Source organism: Dromiciops gliroides, chromosome 4, assembly GCF_019393635.1.
Source record: "Dromiciops gliroides isolate mDroGli1 chromosome 4, mDroGli1.pri, whole genome shotgun sequence".
Classification (NCBI taxonomy): Eukaryota; Metazoa; Chordata; class Mammalia; order Microbiotheria; family Microbiotheriidae; genus Dromiciops; species Dromiciops gliroides.
This window is the reverse complement of record NC_057864.1, coordinates 213711126-213736495: the sequence shown is the minus strand read 5'-3', so window position 1 is coordinate 213736495 and position 25370 is coordinate 213711126. Positions and strand designations below refer to the sequence as shown.

Sequence of the window (25370 nt, the reverse complement as noted above, 5' to 3'; positions counted from 1 at the left end):
CTGAATGAGCTCAGGGTCAGTTCGGGTCAGTTTATGTTTTTGTTTTTGAACCCTCTTTGGAGTTCTGAGTATCTTACATCATGGAGACAGCTGAAGTTGCTTTATCTTTAGTGCATAATTTCTGTTTTGGAGAGGTTTGAGAGATTGTGGGTATCAGAAAATGTTTAGTCCTCCATCTTGTTGCTCACATGACTCAGAAGTCTCAACACTGAAGCTTCTAACAGGCTGCACGATTCATCAAGAGGGGACTTTTAGGTTAAACTGATGTTTATAACTGATTGAGTGACTATGTATGCTATAGGGACCTCTGCTAGGGGATACTGGTTCTATCTAGGAAAAGCTTAAGGAAGAAAAGACTTAGGGAGGGAATACTGTACTCTTTTGGTTCTTCTATTTCTTTAAGTGTTCTTTCTTTTTATGACTTAATTTCTTGTGGCTGTCCTTAAGGGTTCAATTCTTAGATCTCTGCTTCTTATCCTTGTGATTCTTTTCCTTCAAGAACTCATCCACTTCAGCAGTTTCACCTATTACCTCTATGTATTTCTCTAGTCCTTGCTCATTTATCTGAGATCCAATATCATAACTCTAGGCACTTAGGACATCCTGAATGGCCCACCATCGCCATTAACTTGCTTTGTTTAAAACTGAACTCATCATTTTAGCCTTAGGTTCATTGTTCTTCCCAGCTTCTCTGTTTCTACCAGTGGTACTATTTTGATCCTTCCACTCCCTTCCTCTCCCTATCCCCTGCTTAAACTCTTGTAGGTCATATTTAACTTGTATCTCCTTTACTCCCTATAGCTAGACATCAAGTTCCTTTTGTAGTGTCTCTTTGGTAAGTTTTTCTTTTTTCCCCACTGCAGGCAGCCTGGTCCAGGGCATTAGTACCTCATATCCAGATTTCTGTTATACTTTCAAATTGTCCCCAATTGCGTCCCATTTCTCATCTCTCCTGTTTAGATCTAAGGCTGTTAGTTAGTCAATCTGGATTATTTGGATAGAATAGTCAGTCCCAGTTTGAACAATGTTTTTATTTTAAAAGACAAATACTTTTATTTGAATTATAATTTATTTTGTTACAGCAGACTTTAGGGTTTGAGCCATATGAATAAAGCTCATCAATGCTAGTTCAGAGAAAACTAGTGCTATGTAATACCTCATCCTTTGTTCAGAAATTTGGGGACAGGAAAGGGGAAAATAAAGGCTGTTTTCATACCTAGAAGTTGCTGTATGTGGTAAATATTTTTATACATTTATGATTTCATGGCCAATTTAGAAAGAAAAATATTGCTAAAGAGAATTCTCATAGAACTCCTATTTATATTTCATGGAGCACAATTTGGGAATTGCTGCATTAAAGTATGGTACCTATTAGAAATGAAGTTTTCCAGGAAATAGAAAATCTGGAGGAGGAACTTTTGTAGTTTTTAAGCTAGTTGTATTCCTGATACTGTAATAGAAGTGGAGGTAACCCTCTAAGCAAAGGGGTGGTTCAAAGTTTGGGAGTTTTGTTTGAGCAAGGCTTTGGTCCCATGAGGAAATATGAAAACATGAAATGAGGTTGATCATAAAATTGGTGAGAAGATATTCCAATTTATTGTGCATTCTGAACTGGTGTATTCTGAATTAATAGTTAACATTAGTAGTTAAACTCCTAGTAGAGTGGAATTACATTACAGGCAGAGACCATCTCATTGTTTGTCTTTAATTCTCTGGGAGATCTGGGTGACTTTCTTTATCCCCCCATTTCCCAAGTTGTAGGGTCAGTCTTATGGGTTTCATCAGTAGGACTTAGAAAAAGGAATTTCATTCCTTCCCCAGCACTCCCATTCTGAAGTAGGAACTTACTTGTTGCTTGCAATCATGAGACAGAAATCTAGACTCCTCCTGACTGGTTGTTTTCTGTGTCTGTAGTCAATTGTCATTCAGGTAGAAGGGAAGAAACTTAACACTAACAGACTTTTTATTCCCAGTGTTTCATATAAATCCCAAATTGTGTTTTGAAGGAGGGTCATCAAATGACATTTTTTTCTTTGTATCTTTGCAATAAGGTTGTTTGGTTCAGGCCCCATTCTTTCTGGCTTAAAGTTTGGGGATAAAAAAAGCTGTCATCCTTGCTAATTATGGATCTGATTTATGTGCCTTCTCTCCCTTAGGTTCGGATTGCATTGCAATTGGATGATGGCACTAGGCTACAAGATACTTTTTGTTCTCGCCAGACGCTCTGGGAGATTCTTGTTCATTTTATACAAACCAGGTAAGAAATAATGTGAATGTTTGGCATGCATTCTTAAGGGGTTAAGAGATCTGAATTCTCTCTCTCTTTTTTTTTTTAAGATAAAATGAAATTTAATAGTCATGAAGATAAACATTTATGCTTGAATTTAAAAAAGCATTTTCTTTTTTTTTAAGTAATAAACTTTTTTCTTTATAGTTTTGAGTTCCAATTTTTATCCCTCCTTCCCTCCCTTCTCCCTCCCTGAGGCCATAAACAGTCAGATATAGGTTATACATGTATGATTATGTAAAACATTACCACGTTAGTCGTTTTGTATATAAAAACTTGAATAAAAAAATGAAAGAAAGTGAAAAATAGCATGCTTCAGTCTGTGTTCAGTCAATATCAGTTCTTTCTTTGTAGGTGGATAGTATGTTTCATCAGTAGTCCTTTGGGATTGTCTTGGATCATTGTGTTGTTTGAGAATAGTTAAGTCTTTGACAGTTCTTCATCAGACAATATTGCTGTCTCTGTGCACAATGTTCTCTTGGTTCTGCTCTCCACCATATATCAGTTCATACAAGTTTTTGAATTCTCTATTAAGTATGTGCCATTGCCAGAACTGTGATTGGGAATCAAGAGAACTGGCTTATTCCAGGTGAATTGGGTTAGACTTTTGGGACTTTTCTAGTGCTCTGAGATTCTTTTTTAAGAAAACTGGTTTTGAGACTCACTTGTTTGTGATTAGAATGTTGGTTTTGCAGTTTTTTCATAGACAGGTTGGGATAAATTCTCTCATTAAGCTTCCTTTTCAAAGTTGTGGCCCTTACTTTTGGATACTAGAGAAGGAGAGGAACAAGTAGCTTTAATTCTCTGCAAGGATCGTGGTGGCCATGAAAAGGAGTGAGTAGACCTTGAGGGGGAAAATAAGATGCTTGGGCTGGCTTTCTCCCAGAAAGTGACTTAATACTTTGGGGATCCTTAAATGGAAGAGAAGGCTAGACAGTAATTCCTTGATTAATAAACCCTTTGGGAAAGAACCTACTTTATAACAGAGTTGGCTATATTTTATAAAAAACAAACCAAACCTTCCTTCCTCTAAAGCTTCGTATTTATGTGAAACAGTGCTATCCTTCATCATTTGGCTCTGAAGGAATGTTCCTGCTAAGCTTGTGCTTTGCTGTGTAGCTTCATCTAAGCCTGTCAAGTTGGGCAGGACAAGAAAACCTTATAGCATTTATTTGTTGAAGGTAAACAGGCAAACAGGGCCAACCCTAGGCATGTGAAATCAGAAGTCTGTGTTTAGTATTCTTGGTCTTGGGGCAGCCCTCTTCAGATGCCTAATGTTCCCTTGTTCTTTAGCCTGGAAAGGCGTTATTTATACTTTTAAGTTGACTGTTTATACTTTGGTGTGAGTGAGTTAAGTCAAACAGGCATTTACATTTTAAGCCTTTTATTTCTAATTTAGAGGAAAAAAGCCTTCTCTGAAATTTCAAGAGTTTCTGAAATCAGACTGTTCTTACTTGACACTAGTTTAGTCCTTTAAGATAATTGGGGTGGAAATGAGGGTAGGCCAGAGGAGTTTGTCTACAGTTTCTCTGACCTCAGGTGATCCATTGCTTTTTTTGGGAAAAGATAGATCAAGAACTGGTGTGGCTGTAGCTATTGGAGGCCAGGAGTTAATTAAATTTTATATTTTTCAATTAGTGAAAGTCCACCTCTGCACCCTCTCACCTCACTCCCTTTTCCCCTTGAGAAAGTAAGAAAAACAAAACCCCTGTAACAGATGTATAGTCAAGCAAAACAAATTTCAGCATTTGTCATGGCCAAAAAAAATCTGTACTCTGTTCATCACCTCTCTATTTTAAAGTAAGTCCTCTGGAACCATAGTTGGTTATTGTGTTTACCAGGATTCCTAAATCCTTCAGAGTTATTTTTCTTCATAATGTCATTATTGTATAAATTGTTCTCTAGGTTCTGCTCATTTCACCCTGCAGGCCTTTCATATAAGTCTTCCCAGGTTTCTATGAAACCATCTCCTATATTATTTCTTGTAGTACAGTAGTATTCCATCACATTCATAAACCAAAATCTGTTCAGTTAATTTTATTCAGCCCAACTGATGGGCACCCTGTTGGTTTCCAGTTCTTTGTGGCTGTAAAAAGAGCTACTCTGAATGTTTTTGTACTTATGGGTCCTTTTCCTCTTTCTTGATTTCTTTAGGTTATGTACCTAGTAGTGGTATCACTGAGTCAGAGAGTATGTATGCACAGTTTGCTGACTTTTGGACATAGTTCCAAATTGCTTTCCAGAATGTCAGACCACCACTTTCTAAAGAAACCATGCCCAGTCTCCCCACCTACTCGTGGTCTTCCTTTGCTAAGCTGCCTTGTATTTATTCCATACGTATTATACATATAGTTAAACATTTACATGTTGTCTCCCCTATTAAGCTTCTCCTGGGAAAAGACTGTTTGCTTTTATCTGTATCTCCAGAGTTTAGCATAGTGCCAGGCACTTTATAAGTGCCTAATAAATGTGTTTTGTTTGATTACCTCACTAGGCACTCAGCACTTATTTCACTTAACACATTTCTAAGAGTTATTTAGAGTGTCCCACTTACCAAAAAAGTGTAAATATCTCACAGAGGTGGGAGATCTAATAACTTTAGGGGCTCAGTGAATGATGCAGGGAGCTGTATCTCTTCAGAGATTTCTCCTTTAGAGGGCATGTTGGAGCTATGGTCAAGTATTTGAAGGGCTTGAAGGGCAGTCACATAGAAAGAGGATTAGATTTATTCTGTTGGCCCCACAGGGCAGAATTAGGAACAACTGAGCGAAGTTGAGGAGTGGAAAATTTAGGCTTGATGTAAGGAAAAACTTCTGACAATTATAGTTATATATGGACTAGCTCTGGAGGAATTGGATTCTTTCTCATTGGAAGTCACTTTCATAAACTATGACAAGTGGGTCACTTGCCTCCAACATTCCTGTTGCTTATAGTTTGTCGATCAGTTTCTCCTTGTTGGTCAGTATCAGTTTTACCAGGCAAGGTTTTTTTGATTTTGTTTTTTTATGTGTGTTTTTGTTTTTTAAACCAGGGCTAAATAATCCTTAGCAGTATTCTCTATTTCTTCTGGTCTTAATGTGTCCAGAATAACTAGAAGTGGATAGTATTCATTAGAGTGACAGTTCTTGGGAGGCTGTTCAGGTTCCAGATTCAGGTATTTTCTAGTTTATGCTAGGTGGTTAAACAGTACCTCTTAACAGAAGTCACCAGCTACCATTATCCATCTCTTCGTCCTTCTCCTATTGTTTCTAGTCACTTGATGTCACCTACAGATCCCTTTCTTTTTCTGTGGGGCACAAATAGTTGTTTCCTCCAGAGATAGCCCAGTTCCCCCTACTCTGGGAAGAACTGTATATGTCTTATGTGGTCAAGTGCACAGTGAGTCTTTCCTTACATCTTGGCTTTATATTCTTTCACTGTCCTGACACAATGTGAGAACTACTTGCTTTCTTTTTATCCTTCTCCATCTTTGTTACATCTCTGAAGAATTTCTCTGAAGGAGATCATCATTCTCCCTGTTAACCTGGTAAGTAGATGTATTCCTCTAACCTTTACATTTTGTTTTGTTTTTAGTGAGGCAGTTGGGGTTAAGTGACTTGTCCAGGGTCACACAGCTAGTAAGTGTTAAGTGTCTGAGGCCGGATTTGAACTCAGGTCCTCCTGAATCCAGGGCCGGTGCTTTATCCACTGCACCACCTAGCTGCCCCCTCCAGCCTTTATATTTTACCTCCTGCAATCAAGACTGACTTGCAGAGGTTACGTGCTACTGGCAGAAGCACAAACAGCACAATGTCTGAAGGATCCAGTAGAATTGTCTTTGCCTTCCATCTTTACTTGAAGCAATTTCCAGCATGCTTTTTCTTCTTTTTGGTAACTCTTGGATAAAACCATGGGACTTACTACTATGGCAAACTGCCTGTTTGCAAGATGTGAGACTAGACATGCACATGGAATGGCATCTGCCTTTCTCCATTTTCTGTTGCCCCTGCTCTCCAGAATCTTCTCCCTTCTTCACTGGACACAGGCTTCTTGGTCCCACTTGGAGTGTGACACTTAGTTAAAAAACAGGTGTTTGAGTCGCAGGGACCCACAGAGATGAGTTCTGTTTACTAGTCTCCATGCCTCGTTTCATTCAAGGCGCTCCCTCTGGAGCCTTCTTCACTGGTGCTGTCTTATTCTTAGAAGAGTGGAGGTCATGCTGTTTTGATGGAAAGGACAGTCAGCACATTTTCAGCTCAGAGTATGCTTTGCTTGGATGATAATGGTCTGAACTCAACAGCCATCTTGGAGAACCTGACCAGACCTAGACAGCAGCCTGCACTTAACAGAACTTTCTCAGGCTTAGAGAGGTTGAGGCGCTCCATTTGCCTCTCCTTTGCTGCACCCTCTGCTTGAAGCTGCAATCTGTCTGAAGTCGATTCAAGAACAATGTGGCATTTTTTTGTAAATGTCAAACTAATAAACTCTGCTCCAAAGATAATTCCTCTCTGCTTTCTTTTGTGGCTTTGGAAGACTGCACTAGTTGAGATGCTGAGGCTGGTGTGAATTGTGCAGACTGTAGAGTATGCATTTCTTTATCCTCATTTGGCTTACCTGCTTCTTTGATAATAATAAATAATGGACGTGTGTATAGTGCTGTAGAGCTTGCAAAGCACTTTCCAAACATTGTCTCATTTCATTCTTACACCAGCTCTGTGAGGTGGTCAATGTTAGGTATAAGTATTCTCATTTTACAAGTGGGCAAACTGAGGTTCAGAGAGGTGTCATGATTTACCCCGGTCACACAGAGGTTGGGTTTGAACCCAGGCATCTGCTGACTCCAGCTCTAGCATTTCTGCTAAACTATACTGCCTTACAGTATATGATTCTTTTGGCCTTTCCCCCCAAATCTTTATGGTTTTTTGTACAGAAAGTAAGAGATTATAGACTATCTGTCTGTAGATCTCATACAAGTAAGCAACATGGCTTTTTCTTCCCTCTCATTCATTTTACTCAATTGGAAAAGTAGAATATTTGTTGTTATTCTTGAATCTTGGGACGGGGGGACAAGGAGGGCAGGCCCATTTATCAACTGATGTTCCTTATCCTTAGGAATGACAAATCACTTTTAAGGTCTCAGTTTATTCAACTTGTACCTTGTTCTTTTCCAGGGGCCTGGATTCTACCTCAATTCCTAGTATATCCTGGCCTTTTTTTTTTTTTAGTGAGGCAATTGGGGTTAAGTGACTTGCCCAGGGTCACACAGCTAGTAAGTATTAAGTGTCTGAGGCCAGATTTGAACTCAAGTACTCCTGACTCCGGGGGGGCTGGTGCTCTATCCACTGTGCCACCAAGCTGCCCCTATGCTGGCCTTCTTAACTCGATTTTACCATGGCAGCCAGCTGAGATGAAAAAGGTAGAATTCTCTTAAGACATAGGTCAGGTTCTACTGAGGGGACAAAGGTCTTAGATTGAGTACATTTGTTGGTTGAGTATTTGGCTCATCTGTCTCCAGAGTCTACCATGGTTGTCTATTGTCCTGATTAGGCTTTACTCCTTAAAGCAGTCTCCCTTCTCTCACCTCTCTAGCGATGAGTTGTGAGAGGGATATGTTGACTTATTAGACTGTATCTCACTGCATGGTCTTTGGGGGTGACAGGTGGAAAGAGGAAGGGTTCTTCGGAAAGGTTAAACCTAGTGGTTTCCTGAAAAAAAACCTTATTAATCCCTTTTGGAGCAGAAGAATTCTTTATTCCATGGAATAGTTTACTTTCTATACAGTCATCTCTGTAGTATCTTCTTTTCATTTATCTAATTAAAGGCCCATCACCTGGAAGCCTAGTCATAGGTTGGTAAGGTATGTCTCCATACCTTATTTTATTTTTCAGTCTTATTCAAATCATGGAGACTATTATCTATCAGCTCCCCAAGTCATTCTCCCTTCATTCTCAAGGAAGTCAGAAGCTGGCTTACTCATTTCCTTTACTTCCCAACTCCTGCCCTTATAACTACTGTTGTTCTTTGTCCTTCAATCTAGAAGAGGACCAATGATACTAACAGAGCGATGTCTTGACTTGCAAGTGAATTGGACTTAAGGGAGGCAGAGCACCCTATGACTAGGACACTTCTGACATTCATACTGATGCATCCTCAAATTCCCTAACCTCCCAATTCCTCTGTCCCCTTAAATTCTGTGACCTCCTCCTCCACTCCACTTCAACCACAAAAAGGGATGGTCATAGCCTGGATCTAACCATTACCCACAAATGGTCTTCCATGACCCAAAGCTCTGACATTCCTTTCTCTAACCATAACCTCCAATCATTAAATCTTTCCCTCTGCCTCAGCCTTCCGAAGCCTATTCTAAATCGACCGTGCCTCAATCCTTCTACCCCTCCGTCCTTTCACAGGTTATTTCCTCATGCTCTGACTTCACTTTCTTTCTTTCTCAGTCTTAATCCTGTGGTTAAACTAATTCATTTCCATAATGTCATCAACTCTCAGATCATTTGGTTCTTTCACACATCATTCATTCCTTGTCAAATTGTGGCCCTTTATTACTCCTACCAGCTGCTTCCACTTTTCTGCTTATGTGCTGCTGAAGAGAGGTGAAGAATTCACACAGCTGAGGTGACTTGCTATACAACAAATTTGTTATCTAATCTGATTTGCTGCAGCAAAGAATCCTTTTGCTCTCTAATTCATTTCCTATTTCTTATCTCACTCCCCAAACCTTCTCTTCTCCCCACAAGCCTCCCACATCTCCCCTTCACCTCTCCCTCCCAGCTTTGGACTTTGTTGAGAAATTTGAGGCCATCTGCCATGGGTTCCCTGTTCTCTCCTCTTTATATCAAAATCACATGGCATCATCCCCTATTCTCTCCTGCTTTACTCCTGTCTCTGAATATGAGGGGCCCCTTCTCCCAAGTGTAATCCCTATACATGTGTCCTTAATTCCTTCTGTTTTCTTGAGCAGATTGTTCGCCTACTCATACCCTTTCTCTAATCTTCAACTCATACCTATCTAATAGGTTTTTCTCTGCTTGGCTCTTCTTCATGTGAAGCTTTTCTGATACCTAGCTTTTTCACTAGCTGTTTCTCATGCTACTTTCACCTCCTTTTCTTTGTCTTTTAGTTTCTCTGGCTTCTCTCAGATCTCCTCTAAAGTCCCACTTTCTGCAAGAAGTCTTAGTCCTTAACCTTACGTAATGCCTTCCTTCTGAGATCACCTCCAATTTACATGGTATAGATCTTGTTTGTACACAGTTATTTGCATGTTCTCTCCCTAATTAGACTATAGTTTCTTGGTTGTAAGGACTTTATATACCTTCAGCATAGCACACCTCAGCTAAGCACAGTGCCCGGCACACAATATGCGCTCAGTAAATGCTAGTTGACTGACTGAACTTCCTATATCTTTCTGCTTTTTATAAGCCAAACTCCTGGAAAATTCCATCAGTATTTATTCTACTTTCTCTCTTCTCACTTCCAACCTTATCATTAAACTAAAACTGCTCTCAAAAAAAATAAGAAAAAAAAGAAAAAAATTAAAACTAAAACTGTTCTCTCCAAAATTATCTACGACCTCTTAAAAGTTTTTTTTTTGATACCATTTATTTTTTTGTTGTTTTGTGGGTTTTTTTGCGGGGCAATGAGGGTTAAGTGACTTGCCTAGGGTTACACAGCTAGTAAGTGTCAAGTGTCTGAGGCTAGATTTGAACTCAGGTCCTCCTGACTCCAGGGCCAGTGCTTTATCCACTGCGCCACCTAGCTGCCCCCCCATTTATTTTTAATACCTGAATTTTTCCTTGTATCTTTTCAGTTTCCCCTTCCCAGATAGTTATTCCATATTACTTTTTTTAAGTAGCAAAAAAGGTGGAAGAGAAAAAGAGATTCGTAAAACTGATTAATACATTGAAAAAAATCTGAGTGGGGGCAGGTAGGTGGCTCAGTGGATAGAGCACTGGCCCTGGATTCAGGAGGACCTGAGTTCAAATCTGGCCTCAGACACTTGACACTTACTAGCTATGTGACCATGGGCAAGTCACTTAACCCTCATTGCCCTGCAAAAAAAAAATTGTGAAAAAAATCTGAAATCAGTGCTTTGAAAGAATTTATCTGAAATGATATTCAGTTTGCACACCTGTGGATCTCTCTCCTCTGCAAAAGATTGGGAGATTTGGAGAGGTCTTCTTTTATCTCTACTTGGGAACTATGCTTGTTTTCTTTGTAATTTTGCAATATTCTCTTTTTGTTTTGTGGTGTTTTTTCTTTCCATTTTCATTGTTGTAGTTATTTTATACCATGTTCTTGGCCTTGTTTAATTCTCTCTGCATCCAATTTATGTTGTCTTTCCATGTTTTCTTTGTATTCATCATATTTGTTTCTTATAGAATGATAATACTTCACAAATAAACCACAGTTTGTTTCAGTTATAAATCTGATGGTCTTTTCTCACTTTGTTGTTCTTGACTTTTTTGTTACATTTGACACTCCTGACCACCCTTTTCTCCTCTTTTTTTATAACACTGGTTTTTCCTGGTTCTCTACCTACTGTTCTTTCTCAGTCTGCATACTCATCATTCATCCTCAACCCTAGGATCTGTCCTGGGCCTTTTTTTTTTCTTTCTGAGCTCTCTCTTGGTGATGTCATTAGCTCCCATGGGTTTAATTATTATTTCTCTGCAGATAACTCAAAGATATCCTACATGAGCCCCAATCTCTCCTGAGCCCTAATTTAAACTAGATGTTCCAGGGATATCAGAAACTCACCAAGTCCAAAACAGATTTCATTGTCTTTCCCCTAATCACACCCCTTTTCTCAGTTTTCCTATTTCTGTTGAAGGCACCACCATTCTTCTGGGCTTTTCTCAGGTTTATAACCTTGGAGTTATTTTTGACTCCTCATGCCCCCTCAGTCGTTCAGCAGTTTATTAAGTGCTTACTGTCTGCCAGACTCTAAGCCAGGTGTTGTCCTCAGCATAAAGACTGAAAGAGTCTTGCTGGATAGTTTACATTTTAATGAGGAAAGAAGACAATAAATACATGTATAAATGTGTGTATGCAGTATCAATATCAAGTGAGTAATTACAAATGTATGCAAAGTATGGGGCAGCTAGGTCACACAATGGATATAAAGCACTAGCCCTGGAGGACCTGAGTTCAAGTGTGGCCTCAGAAACTTGATACTAACTAGCTGTGTGACCCTGGGCAAGTCACTTAACCCTAATTGCAAAAAAAAAAAAAAGAAGAAGAAATATATGCAAAGTAGTTAAATGCAAGATAGCTTGGGAGGGAGAGCACCAGTGCTTGAGGCAATCTGAAAAGGCTTTATGTAGAAGATGATGCTTGATCTCTGTTTTAAGGGAAGATAGACTCTCTGACACAGGGGATGCACTGGTGTGTGATACAGCAAAGGCCAGTTTGGCTGCATGGAAGAATTGCCAAGTCTTTCTTTTCTCTCTTCACAGCATCTCTCTCCTTTGTCCCTTTCTTTCTACTTGGTTTAGTCCCTCATCAGTCTTCACCTAGGCTATTTTGATGGCTTCCTATGCAGCATCCCTGTACCTGAAGTTTCTCCCTACTTGTTCATCCTCTACACAGCTGCCAAAGTAATTTTCCTGAGTATGAATCCGACCATGTCATTCTTCTGTTCAGTACATTCTGTTGATTCTTTCTTGCTGCTAGGATAAAATAGAAAGTCCTCCATTTAGCTTTCCCAATCTGGCTGGAGCCCCAGAGAGCTTGACCCCAACCTCTTTTTTGCCACTTCCTTTTACATGATTCCTCTTCTTCTACTCTTTGATTCCAGCCAAGTTGACCTGCCCCATCTCCTGGTTCTGAGCTATTCCCTGTGCCTAGAATTCACACTCTCCTCACCTCTTCCTTAAAAAATGCTGCTTTTCCTGTAAGATACAGATTGAATACTACCTTCTATGTGAAGCTCTTACTAATTACCCTGTAGTACCCTCTCTCCCCTAAGTACTTCGTACAATACTTTGTATTGTCTTTATATTCAGTATATATGTACTTGTCTCCCACATCAAAATGTATACTCCTTTTGAGGAGGGATTATTTGATATTTTTATACTTGTATTCCCAGTGCCTAACAAAGTGCCTGGCACAAAGTAGGTGCTTTATAAATGCTTGTTGATTGATTTATTGAAGGAGTTTCCAGCCCACGTCTTGGAGATGCTGCCTTTCCTCTTGGTGATGCATCTTAGTTGGCAGAGAAGAGCGGCTTAGGTCTTGGAAGTTGCACCTTTTTCAGTTTCTTTGTTTTGGTGTAGGGAGTGGCTCTGGCCTTTGGTTTAACTTGGCTGAAATTTTGTGTGTCCCAGCCCCAGCTCTGTTAAACCAAAACAGAAGGCCCAAGAACACAAAAGAGCTTCAAATACCATACCTTACCCTGACTTAATGAGCCTGATTGCCAGGAACTGTATATTTTATGGAAGTGGGATGGATAGACATATGTAATATAATGAACTGCTTAGTTAAAAAAGCTAGCATCTTCAAAAACAAACAGTAACAGGCATTTAACCTGCACTGAAAGAATAGATTTTTTGGGCTTTGCTAGTGGATCTTGTATAAACAGTAGGTCTACTAAAGTGGACTTTATTGCTTTTCATGGACAAATCAATCAACACATATTTTTGTGCCTTCCCTGTGCCCATTTTACTCTGTTTGAAGAGGTGAAACTGTTTTCTGAAAGTGTGTGTGTGTGTGTGTGTGTGTGTGTGTGTAAGTGGCTTACATATTCCTATGATCTAGATGGTCCATCTAGATAGTTCTATTTTGTGATGGGCTTATACTTGTTGGATATGAACCCTGGTTCCTGGGTCTTCTCCACAAGCCTCCTCTTTCCTCCTCCTCTCATCTCCTTTTGGAGATGTTTAGAACGTTTTGGGAAAGGTTGTGCAGAGGAAGCATTATGGTTCTTCCTAGTGCGTGAGGGGAAGTCTCCTAAATCCACTGGAATTTCCCCCCGGGTCCCCACTGTCCTCTGAAGGGAGATCTCTGCTAATTGGGACTGCAGAAGGTCTGGAAGCGATTGCGAGCTGCTCCTCCCCTCGGCGTGCTGCAGTCCTCACACACAAGATGTTTACAGGCCCTCTCAGATCCCAACATGAGGGAATCTAATCTGCCTGCCATTTCCCTTTGGAGGAGCCACACATCAAAGCCAGTGCTGGGCGTTTGATGTGCCGGACAGCCTCGGAAGGCGCATGTAATGTATTATCACGAAAGAGGGAGGCCAGTGGGCTCAGGGAAGAAAACAGGGCCATTAAGGATCTCTTGTTTGTTTTTCTCTCTCTTTTTTTCTGTTTGTGATTTGTAGTTCCCAGAGATGGATTGAAGTCCCTCTCATGGGAAAGATCATGAGAGAGAGAGTACTCAATGTTGGTTCATTTAAGAATGAGTTCCTTCCCTGGAATTCTAGTGTTTCAACCTGAAATCTCAAGACTTTGACTGTATTTGGAGGTGATGCGGTAGTGTGACTGGTTTGGGAATAACTAGTTTTTTCAATTCATTTGGCATGAAGTTCTTGGTGTATAGAGGAGGCCTAAATTTTTCATTTTAGTTCTTAAACACCTCCTTTGCCTAGGGATCCTTTTCCTTATGACTTTTATCTACCTTGACTTGAATTACTTCAACTTGCCTTCTGATCTTTAGCAGCTTGGCTTCCAAGGAGAGAGTTAGATGGAATTGGTTGGTCTCTGTCCAGACTGCCCTGATTTTCCCCTGTGGTCTTGTTTTCTTTTGGTGAAACCTGGGTTCCTGGTGTGTCACAATAGGTGGGTCAGACAGATCTTTTGTTCTTTGGTAATGAGGAAGAGCACATACCTCACATTCAGTGAACTCAGAGAAACAAAGTTTGACAATACTAATCCTATCACAGCGGGAGGCTGCCCTGTTGCCCAAGATTTGAATGACTACTTCAGATTCAGAGACCTAACTGTGAACTGGCCAACTTCTTATGAAGCTGGTAAACTGGTAGCTTGTTCTCTTTCAGTGGCCTGGATTCTATCTCAGGTCCAGGACTCCCTGTCTTTGAGAGTGGAGAGCTAAGAGAGAACTCCTGGAAACCCTTCTGTATTGAGTTTGTTATAGTAGATTTGATGGCAATGACTATGAGAAAACACAAATGATGGAATGGGCAAAGAGTTGACTAGCTTTGCAGAGACTGGCTCAGAGGACAATGGAAATGCCATAAGACTGAAGAGTCCTTGCTGTCTTCTTTGTAATATTTCAGGAAAGGGGGAACAAATAAAAGAAGCAATAATAGATTGAGGTTGTCCAGTGACAGGCCTCCCTACCAGGGATTGGGCATGCCTGCTGGTATGGATCCAGGGAGGTGGTCCTTCTGGTTGAGACCTCTGCTACCACTCTAGTATGGCTCTTGATGGAACCTGTATTAATGTAGTTATAATGACATAAGTATGTAAGGTGGGTATAGTTTAACCTCTTTTGGGGTAAGTTGCAGGAAAATAAAAGGCTCTTTGTCCCTTATTGGTACTTAGTTGGTTGTGCTCTACTTTATCTAATACATATACTGTCATCTTTTTTAGGCTAACTCTTTCAGTCTATTGTCCTCTCCCATTGCCACACTGGCTATTTTGTTCCCCATGTCTGTCAAATCTCTTTTCAATTTTTCTGTCAAGACCTTGGGAATTGCTTAATAAATCCCTTTTTTATCTTTTCCACATGGCACTTTTTACTTTACCTTCAACCTGGACCTTTTTTGCCTGCCTTGCTTCCTCGCTTCTTTTTCCCATGTAGCCTAAAGTATGATTTGGGCAGTAACTTTTGGTTTGGGGTATAGGGTGAAGGAGGAAGAGGAGAAATCTTTGTAAATTCCTGTTCTACTTATTCAGGACAGTGTAATTTACAAGGTTGATATGAATATATTTCTGTGGAATCTATAGAGGGGAAAGGTCCACGTGTGAGAGGGAAGAATTTTATAGGAATAAATAGCCCTTAAGTCTACTGAAATAGGGATGCTCCTAGGAGAGAATGAACTGGGTTACTTAGATTAATTCTTTTTTTTTTTTTAGTGAGGCAGTTGGGGTTAAGTGACTTGCCCAGGGTCACACAGCTAGTAAGTATTAAGTGTCTGAGGCCGGATTTGAACTCAGGCCCTCCTGACTCCAGGGCCAGTGCTCTATCCACTACGCCACCTAGCTGCCCCGCTTAGATTAATTCTTGCTATTTAGAACAACTTTATTGAGAGAGGTGTTAGAATTTCCTCTGGTAGTCTTCAACTAGTATATATTTTTATCCTACTTTAGATTTGTGTTTCTGAAGGTAGAATAAATAAGACAATCTCTTAAGGTCTCTGCTAGCCCAAGATGGCTACATTTGCCTTTTTTTCTAGTCTTTATTGTTTGCTTTTGTTTTTACATTACCTACATTCCTTTCCCCTAGTCATCCCTTTCCTTTTCCCAGTTATGTTATAACAATAAAAAAAAAAGAAAAAGAAAAAGCTCAGCAAAAACTGTATCCAACAGTCTATTCTGGGTTTCCCACTCAAACCCTCCCTCTCCTCTCCTTGCAAAGAGGGATGGAAACTGTATGCTCCTTCTTTGGGGCCAAGCTGTTTGGTTATCATAGTTTCATAATTTCACAGCATTCAGCTTTGATTTGTTATTCTTTTCATTTACATTCATGTAGTCATATATATTATTTTCTTGGTTTTGCTTACTTTGTGGAAATTTGTCTTCCACACTTCTGTATGTCATTGTTTCTTACAATGTAATAATATTCCATTGTGTTCATGTCTTATAGTTGGTCGTTATGCAGTTGATGAATGTCTTTGTTATTAGTTCTTTCCTACTATAGAAAGTACTGCTATAAATATTTTTGTATGTTTGGGACCTTTTTGCCATTGACTTCTTTGGGAGTATATGTCGAGCAGTGGTCTCTATAGATCAAAGACTATGTAGTCAAAACTACTCTACTTTCTTTCCTTTGTTTCATTTGTCTTGAAATGACATTTCTCAGGGGTGGCTAGGTGGCGCAGTGGATAAAGCACCGGCCCTGGATTCAGGAGTACCTGAGTTCAAATCCGGCCTCAGACACTTGACACTTACCAGCTGTGTGACCCTGGGCAAGTCACTTAATCCCCATTGCCCCACCAAAAAAAAAAAAAAAAGAAATGACATTTCTCCACAGTATGAGAAATAGAAATATATTGAGGCCTTCAGACTTTCTTGCCTTTATTTTCTTGCTTCTTTTCTTGACTTATGACTTTCTTCTGAACTTCATGTCATTGCTAGCCCTGATTTAAAAAAAAAAATTCTTGATCTGGTAGGCCTGCAAATATGTCTGACTGTCCTTTGAAGTACATATCCCTCTATTCATTTCTCTAGAACCTAATTATTAGCTCCTGTAATCGTTTCATTTTTTTTTTTTTTTAGTTTTTGATTATAAAAGTATTTTATTATTTTCCAGTTACTAATTGTTTCATTTTTGCAAGTCTTGTTTCCTCAACTGAATTATAAGCTCCTTGAGGACAGGGGAATGTGTCATAATTTATTTTTTACTGCCCTCCACATAGTAGATATTCAAAACATACTTAGTAAAATGAGTTCTTTGCTAACTGGAAATCTCATTTAAACAATTCCAGACTCTAACCTGTTCTGCTATACTTTTCTCCATAATAATAATAATAGCTCACATTTGTTTAGTACTTTAAGGTGGAGACTTGTTATTCATAAAGGATTTTGGTACAGAATTAGATGCGGATATTCTTATTTTGGTACTAGTTTTGCAAATTAACATGACCTCATAGGCCCTGTGGCATAGCCCAGGCTAGGCCACAAAATCAGACCAAAACAGGAAAAATATAGTCTAGAGGTGCCTCCAGCTAATATTCGTATAGCTTTTGTGTCAGTACAACAAGTGGAAAAGTCTGAGTTATTATTATTAGCAAGGTGGAATTGGTGTTTTGAGATATCATAGAATGTTTTCTACATGTTGTTGATACTACACAAGTTGTTGATAGTAGGATTAAAATGCTTATTTTCTTTGGGCTTTTGGGGTGTCTAATGATGTTTTAGGTTGTCATAAATCCTTTATTTTTTATATCTAGAGAAGAGCCTTGGTTGTAGGGCATTAATTATGGGATTTGTATTCCATGCAAAGAATGGCTCCTGATAGCCTCACTGTCCACTCAGAAGTTCATGCTGGGGTCAAGCTAACTTTGAAGCTTGGGGTAGTATTTTGTATTGCCAAGAAATGGATCATGTAGTCTTAGATTCAGAATGTTAGTGTTTAGAGGGACCGAGTGACTGCTTTGTCAGAATAAAAAAAAATTGAGTTGAAATTGACCATCTACTCAGACTGAACAAGAATCCATTCTAGAACACTCATAATTATCGGTCAGCCTTTGCTTGTCAGCAAATATACTGCTATTAGAGGCAGCCTATTCTAATTTGGAGTAGCTTCAGTTGTTACAAGGTTTTTCCTAGTATCAAGTCTAAATCTGCCTCTCTAACAGCTTCTATATATATTTTTTTTTGGGGGGGGGGGAGGCAATTGGGGTTAAGTGACTTGCCCAGGGTCTCACAGCTAGCAAGTGTTAAGTGCCTGAGTACCTATTTGAACTCAGGTACTCCTGACTCCAGGGCCAGTGCTCTATCCACTGCACCATCTAGCTGCCCCAGCTTCTATATATTATTTCTAAATTCTGCCTTTTGCAGTCAAGCATGATAGCTCTTCAAATACTTGAAGACAGCTACTGAAAACAACATTTTCACCCAAAGTTTTCTCTTCTTTTCAAACTAAACCTCAGTAGTTCCTTTAGCAAATCTTCATGATTTGATCCTGAGGCCTTTTACCAACTTGGTCACCCTTTCCTGGATATTTGTCAGTGTACTGTTAAAAATGTGATGCCCAGCACTGAATGTTGTAGATGTACAGAGATTACAGTAGGACGATCTTCTCTCTAGTCTTGGACGCTATGCTTCTAAATTTAGTTTGCGATTACATTAGCTTCTTGGGGTGCCAGATCAGATAGTTGACTTGTATTGTTCAGTTGGTCTAGTCATTTCTGACTCTTTGTGAACCCAGACTTTGGGTTTTCTTGACAGAGATCCTGGAGTGGATTGCCATTTCCTTTTCCAGTTCATTTTACAGATGAAGAACTGAGGTAAACAGGTTAAGTGACTTTCTCAGGGTCACACAGCTAGTAAGTGTCTGAGACCAGATTTGAACTTGGGAAGATAAGTCTTCCTGACTCCAGGCCCAACATTCTATCCACTCTATCACCTAGCTGTGCCTGTATTGAGCTGTCAGTTTACTAAAACCCTTAGATCTTTCTCAGGTAAATTGCTATCTAGCCATGACTACACCCTGCCCCATCATTATACTTGTCCTAGGTACACTTTTTTTTTTTTGGCGGGGCAATGAGGGTTAAGTTGTTTTTTGGGTTTTTTTGGTACACTTGAGATGGAAACATTGTTCCCTAAAAATTTTGTTATTAGGTTCAGCCCCCTGTTCTAGCCCAGTGTGATAATTTGGAATCTGTCATCTAATATCTGAGATATTCCTCCTAGCTTTGTGTTACTTGCAAATTAGCAAGCATGTCATCCATATTTTTATCAAGTCATTGATAAAAATGTTTAATAACATAGGGCCAAGCCCATAGTTCCCTGGAGTACTTCATCAGAACCCTTTGAATCAATAATGATTACTCTTTGGGTCTAACCATTTAACCAGTTCTGAATATACCTATTTATCTTTTGTGTGTGTGTGTGTGTTGTTGTTGTTGTTGTTTTTTAGTGAGGCAATTGGGGTTAAGTGACTTGCCTAGGGTCACACAGCTAGTAACTGTCAAGTGTCTGAGACCGGATTTGAACTCAGGTACTCCTGACTCCAGGGCTGGTGCTCTATCCACTGCGCCACCTAGCTGCCCCTAGTTGTATTGTTAATACATCTCTTGTCAGATTATTTTAAAATAGCCTTCTAAGCAGTTTTCTTGCCTCTCGCCTACCTCTTCTGCAGTTCTTTCTTCAGGTCAATGCCTTGATAACCTTACTAAGGTATTTTCAGTGGTGTCTCATTGCCTTACAAATTGAAAACTCTGCATCCCTGGTTCTCATTCTGTACTCTCATTTTCATGATTTGCTTAGGTGCCCTTTTCCTCCCCACATGTACCAAGTTTCAAAGAAGCCCTGCTTCTGCAATTCTGTTTGTTAAGGCTCCTTCCTTCTTTCAGGCTTCATCTCATATGTGACCCTCCTCCCCTCCAGGAGCTCGTCCTAATTTGCTCTTCCCCAAAAGTTAATTTCTCTCTCTCTAGATTTTTCAAAGGACTTTGTCTAGACTTTTCCTTTCTGTTTATTTACCAAATGTCTCATTTTTGCATTGCCTTCTTATCTTTGTCTCGTAGACTCTAGTTTTCTTCAAAACTCAACTCATATGCTATCTCCTTCTGAAGGCCTTTTCTTTTTTCTCCATCTGCAAGTGTTCCCCTACCCTCCATTGTTTTGAATTTGTCTAATGTGTATTTTATGTTTATTTAAATATATACCTGTCATTTCCCCCATAGAATGTTAAATTCCTTGAAGGCAGGTACTATTTCTCTGTTGTTTTTGTTTTCCTTTAAGCAGTTGGTTAGTAAGCATTTATTAAGCTCTTAATATGTACCACATTATTAAACACTAGAAAAAGTAAAAACAGTTGCAAGAAGAGGTATAAGATACAGAGGAGAGATGGAAGATGACCTTAAAGGGGAAGTCACTTGCAGGTGGGGGTACTAGGAAAGGCCTTCCACAGAAGGTGGAACTTAAGGTGAGTCTTGAAGGAAGCTAGTGATTCTGAGAGGTGGAGGTGATGAGGGAGCACATTCTAAGTTTTGAATCCAAATCCAGCCTCAGACACTTGACACTTAGTAGCTGTGTGACCCTGGGCAAGTCACTTAACCCTCATTTTCCTGCCCTCCCGCAGTCTCCCCCTCCAAAAGAAGAATACATAGACCATAGTACATAGTGCATAGTACATATAGGCATTTGATAAATCCTTTGTTTTTGTTTAGGAGATTGGAATAAAAGATTTTAAAATATTTTGCTTAAAATATAAGTTAACTATTCTTTGTTTGATAGGGTCTCCAGACTGGCAGATTCGTTTTTAGGTAATGAGGTTAATCTGACATGATCTTTTCTTGAGGAAGCTATGTGCATTCTTTTCAGTCATTGCTTCCTATTCTAGATGTTCACCAACTATCCCGTGTTTTAGAATTTTGCCAAGAATCAAAGTCAAGCTTATTATAGTTTTTAAGATTAATTTTATTTTCAGTTCCAAATTCTCTCCTTCCTCCTATCCTACCCATTGAGAAAGCAAGAAAAATAAAACCCATCTCTCTCTCACACACAGAGATGTAAATCAGATGTCCACATTAGCCGTATTTTAGGGGGGAAAAGAAAGAAAGAGAAGAAAATATGCTTCAGTTTTCACTGTGAATCCATCACTTTTCTTTCTTTCTCTCTTTTCTTTCTTTTGGCAATGAGGATTAAGTGATTTGCCCAGGGTCACACAGCTAGTAAGTATCAAGTGTTTGAGGTCAAATTTGAACTCTGGTCCTCCTGAATCCAGGGCTGATGCTTTATCCACTGCACCACCTAGCTGCCCACATCACTTTTCTTTATGGAGGTGGATAGCATGTTTCTTTATTAGTCCTATGGAATTGTGATATGTCATTTTGTTAATCAGAGTTACTAAAGGTCTTTAAAGGTAATTATCTTTATGATATTGCTCTTACTATATAAATTGTTCTGGATCAGCTCACTTCACTTTGTATCACTTCATACAGGTCTTCCCATGTTTTTCTGAAACCATCCTCTTTATCCATTTCTTACAGCACAGTAGTATTCCATTATGTAACTTGTTATTATATAACTTGAGTATTCCCTTAGTTTTTAGGTCTTTTTCACAAGAAAGAGCTTTTATAAATATTTTTGCACATATAGGCTCTTTTCCTCATTTTTTGATCTCTTTAGGGTACAGACCTAGTTAAAGGGTATGTACAATTTAATAGCTTTTTGAGCATAGTTCCAAATTGCTTTCTAGATTGGCTGGACTAGTTTGCAGTTCCACCAACAGTGCATTAGTGTACTTATTTTTCCATACCCCTTCCTGGATTTGTTCTTTTCTTTTTTTGTCATCTTAGCCAATCTGATGGGTGTGACTTAGTACTTCAGAGTAGTTTTTATTTGCATTTCTCTAATTGCTAGTGATTTAGAGCATTTTGGGGCACAAGTGGATAGAGTGGCAGGCCTGAAGTTGGGAAAACTCATCTTTCCGAGTTCAAATTTGTCCTCAGTCATTAGCTTTGTGACCCTGGACAAGTCACTTAACCATGTCTGTTGTAGTTTCCTCATCTGTAAAATGAACTGGAGTAAGAAATAGCAAACCATTCCAGTATCTTTGCCAAGAAAACCCCAATTGGGGTTATAAAAAGTCGGATACAATTGAAGAGAATTGAACAACAAAGATAATTTTTCATGATTATTGATATCTTGGATTTCTTTCCCTGAAAACTGTTAATATCCTTTGACCATTTGTCATTTGGGGAATTACTCTTATTCTTGACTTCAGTTCCCCGTGTATTTGAGAAAGAAATCCTTTATCAGAGAAACTTGCTGCAGTGATCCCCCTCCCCACCCCAGTGTTCTACTTCTGATTTTGACTGCACTGGCTTTATTATTGCTAAAACTTAAATTGTATATAGTCAAAATTATCCATTTTACCTCCTGTGAACCTCTCTAGCTCTTATTTGGTCATGTTTTCTTCCCTTGTCCCTGTATCTGACATGTAATTTATTCTAAGCTCCACAAATTTACTTATATTACCCTTTATGTTTAAAATCATGTACCCATTTGGGGCTTTTGTTGGTATATGGTATTGGTCTCTGTGTAGTTTCTGCCAGTTTTCTCAACAGTTTTTGTCAAATAGCGAGTTCTTGCCTCAGTAGCTAGATTTGGGTTTATAAAGTTCTAGATTTCTATGCTCATTTGCTACTGTATATTGTGTACTTAACCTGTTCCACTGATCAACCTCCCTATTTTTAACTCAGTACCAAATTGTTTGTAGTATAGTTCGTGCTATTCTCCCTGCTCTCTCTTTTTTTCATTTAATTTCTTGATAATTCTTTCATTTATTTATTTATTTATTCATCGATTGATTGATTGGTGAGGCAGTTGGGGTTAAGTGACTTGCCCAAGGTCACACAGCTAGTAAGTGTCAAGTGTCTGAGGTCAGATTTGAACTCAGGTCCTCCTGACTCCAGGGCTGATACTCTATCCACTGTGCCACCAAGTTGCCCCCTTCTTGATAATTCTTGACCTTTTGTTCCTGCAGATGAAATATGGTTTTTTTTTCCTAACTCTCTAAAGTAGTCCTTTGGTAATTTGATTGGTTTGGCATTGAATGAGCAAATTAATTTAAGTAGTATTATTTTTATTATATTGGCTTGGCCTACCCATGGACAGTGAATTTATTTAGATCTGTCTTTATTTGTATGAAGAGTGTTTTGTATTTGTGTTCATACAATTCTCATGTCTGTTTTAACAGGTAAACTCCCAAGTATTTTATACTATCTATAGTTATTTTGAATGGAATTTCTTTTTCTGGTTCTTCCTGTTGAGTTTTGTTGGTAATATACAGAAATGCTGCTGATTTGTGTGGGTTTATTTTATATATTACAATTTTGCTCAGGTTATTTATTTCAATTAGTTTTTTTAGTTGACTCTCTAGATTCTTTAAGTAAACTATCATATCATCTGCAAAGAATGATAATTTTGTTTCCTTGTTGCCTACATTTATTCCTTCAACTTCTTTTTCTTGTCTTATTTCTATATCTAGCATTACTAGTACAATATTGAATAGTAATAGTGATAAAGGAAATACTTGCTTCATCCCTAATCTTATTGAAAAGGTTTTTTGAGGGGCAGCTAGATAGCATAGTGGATAAAGCACTGGCCCTGGATTCAGGAGGACCTGAGTTCAAATCTGGCCTCAGACACTTGACACTTACTAGCTGTGTGACCTTGGGCAAGTCACAATGAGACTTACCTCACTGCCCTGAAAAAAAAAAAAAGAAAGAAAGAAAAGGCTTTTTGCTTATCCCCATTATACCTAATTCTTGTTCTTAGTTTTAGATAGATAATACTTATTTTAAGGAAAACTCCATTTATTCCTGTGTTTTCTAGTATTTAATAGGAATGGGTGTTGTATTATCTCCTCATAATAATAATAATGTAAACATTTTAACCTTTTAAAAGTCCCTTATGACTTCTCAGTCATATTTACCTTTTTCTTGAGTCCTGTGTTTGAATGTCAGATTTTCTGTTCAGCTCTGGTCTTTTCATTAGGAATGCTTCAAAACTCTCTACTTCATTAAATATTCATTTCCCCCCTACACTATTATCCTTAATTTTTCTGGGTAAGTTATTCTTGGCTATAATGCTAGATCCGTTATCTTCTGGAATATCATATTCCAAGCCCTTTTTTTCCTTTTTGGCATTGGCTATTAAAACTTGTGTGATCCTCAGTAGTAAATGACACTAATAATGTAGTGTTTGATAAATCCAAAGACTCCAGCTTCTGGGATAGGAACTCAGTATTTGACAAAAACTGCTGGAAAAACTAGAAGATAGTATGGCAGAAATTAGGCATAGACCAACATCTTAAACCTTATACTAAAATAAGGTCAAAATGGATACATGATTTAGACATAAGAGGTGATACCATAGGTAAGTTAGGAGAGAAAGGAATAGTCTACCTTTCAGATCTTTGGAAAGGAAAACGGTTTAAGACCAAACAAGAGATAGAGAATATTATAAAATGCAAAATGGATGATTTTGATTACATTAAATTAAAAAGGTTTTGTACAGATAGAAGCAATGCATCCAAAATTAGAAGGGAGGCAGAAAGCTGGGAAACAATTTTTATGGTCAGTACTTCTGATAAAGGCCTCATTTCTAAAATATATATAGGGAACTAAATCAAATTTATAAGAATCCAAGTCATTCCCCAATTGAGAAATGGTCAAAGGATATGAACAGGCAGTTTTCTGATGAAGAAATCAAAGCTATCTATTCCCATATGAAAAAATGCTCTAAATCACTAATGATTAGAGAGATGCAAATTAAAACAACTCTGAGGTACCATCTGACACCTATCAGATTGGCTAAAATGACAAAAAAGGGGGCGGCTAGGTGGCACAGTGGATAAAGCACTGGCCCTGGATTCAGGAGTACCTGAGTTCAAATCCGGCCTCAGACACTTGACACTTACTAGCTGTGTGACCCTGGGCAAGTCACTTAACCCCCATTGCCCCGCAAAAACAAAAACAAAAACAAAAACAAAAACAAAACAAAACAAAAATGACAAAAAAGGAAAATAATAAATGTTGGAGAAGCTGTGGAAAAATTGGAACACTAATGCATTGTTGGTGGAGCTGTGAACTGATCCAACCATTCTGGAGAGCAATTTGGAATTATGCCCAAAGAGCAATAAAGCTGTGCATACCCTTTGACCCGGCAATACCACTTTTGGGTCTTTTCCCTGTTAAGGGCTAAAATTCTAGCTAAACTGTCTAAAATATCTAATGAGTGGTCGCCAATAAATTATAAGCTTTAGCAAGAGTTAGGCTTTTAAGCATTTATTAAGGAGAATAAGAATTTGGTAAAGAGAGAAAGGCCTACATTCATCTGTCTATTAAAGGGAGAGCACATTTCTAGCTCCCCTCTCTGCCAGAGTCCCCAGGAAAGAGCGCGCCAAGGCATAAAAACCTCAAATAACAATGAATTCTTTACATCCCCAAAGATGGAAAGGGGAAAAGGACCCACATTTTCAAAAATATTTATAGTTGCTCTTTATGTGGTGGCAAGGAATTGGAAGTTGAGGGGATGCCCATCAATTGGGGAATGGCTGGACAAGTTGTGGTATATGAATGTAATGGAATACTATTGTGCTGTAAGAAACGATGAGCAGGAGGAGTTCAGAGAAACCTGGAGGGTCTTGCGTGGGCTGATGATGAGTGAGATGAGCAGAACCAGAACATTGTACACAGTATCATCAACATTGTGTGTCGATCTGCTGTGGT

The 25370-nt window shown here is 38.8% G+C and overlaps 1 protein-coding gene across 4 annotated transcripts in view; it reads left to right on the top strand.

Annotated features, from left to right (window-relative positions):
* ASPSCR1 (ASPSCR1 tether for SLC2A4, UBX domain containing) overlaps positions 1-25370 on the top strand; it is a 134631-nt gene that overhangs the window by 17868 nt on the left and 91393 nt on the right. For all 4 annotated transcript variants that reach the window (XM_044000595.1, XM_044000598.1, XM_044000596.1 and 1 more), the window contains exon 4: positions 2157-2257. In XM_044000595.1, the coding sequence (XP_043856530.1) occupies positions 2157-2257 (101 nt within the window). The remainder of the gene's footprint in view (positions 1-2156; positions 2258-25370) is intronic.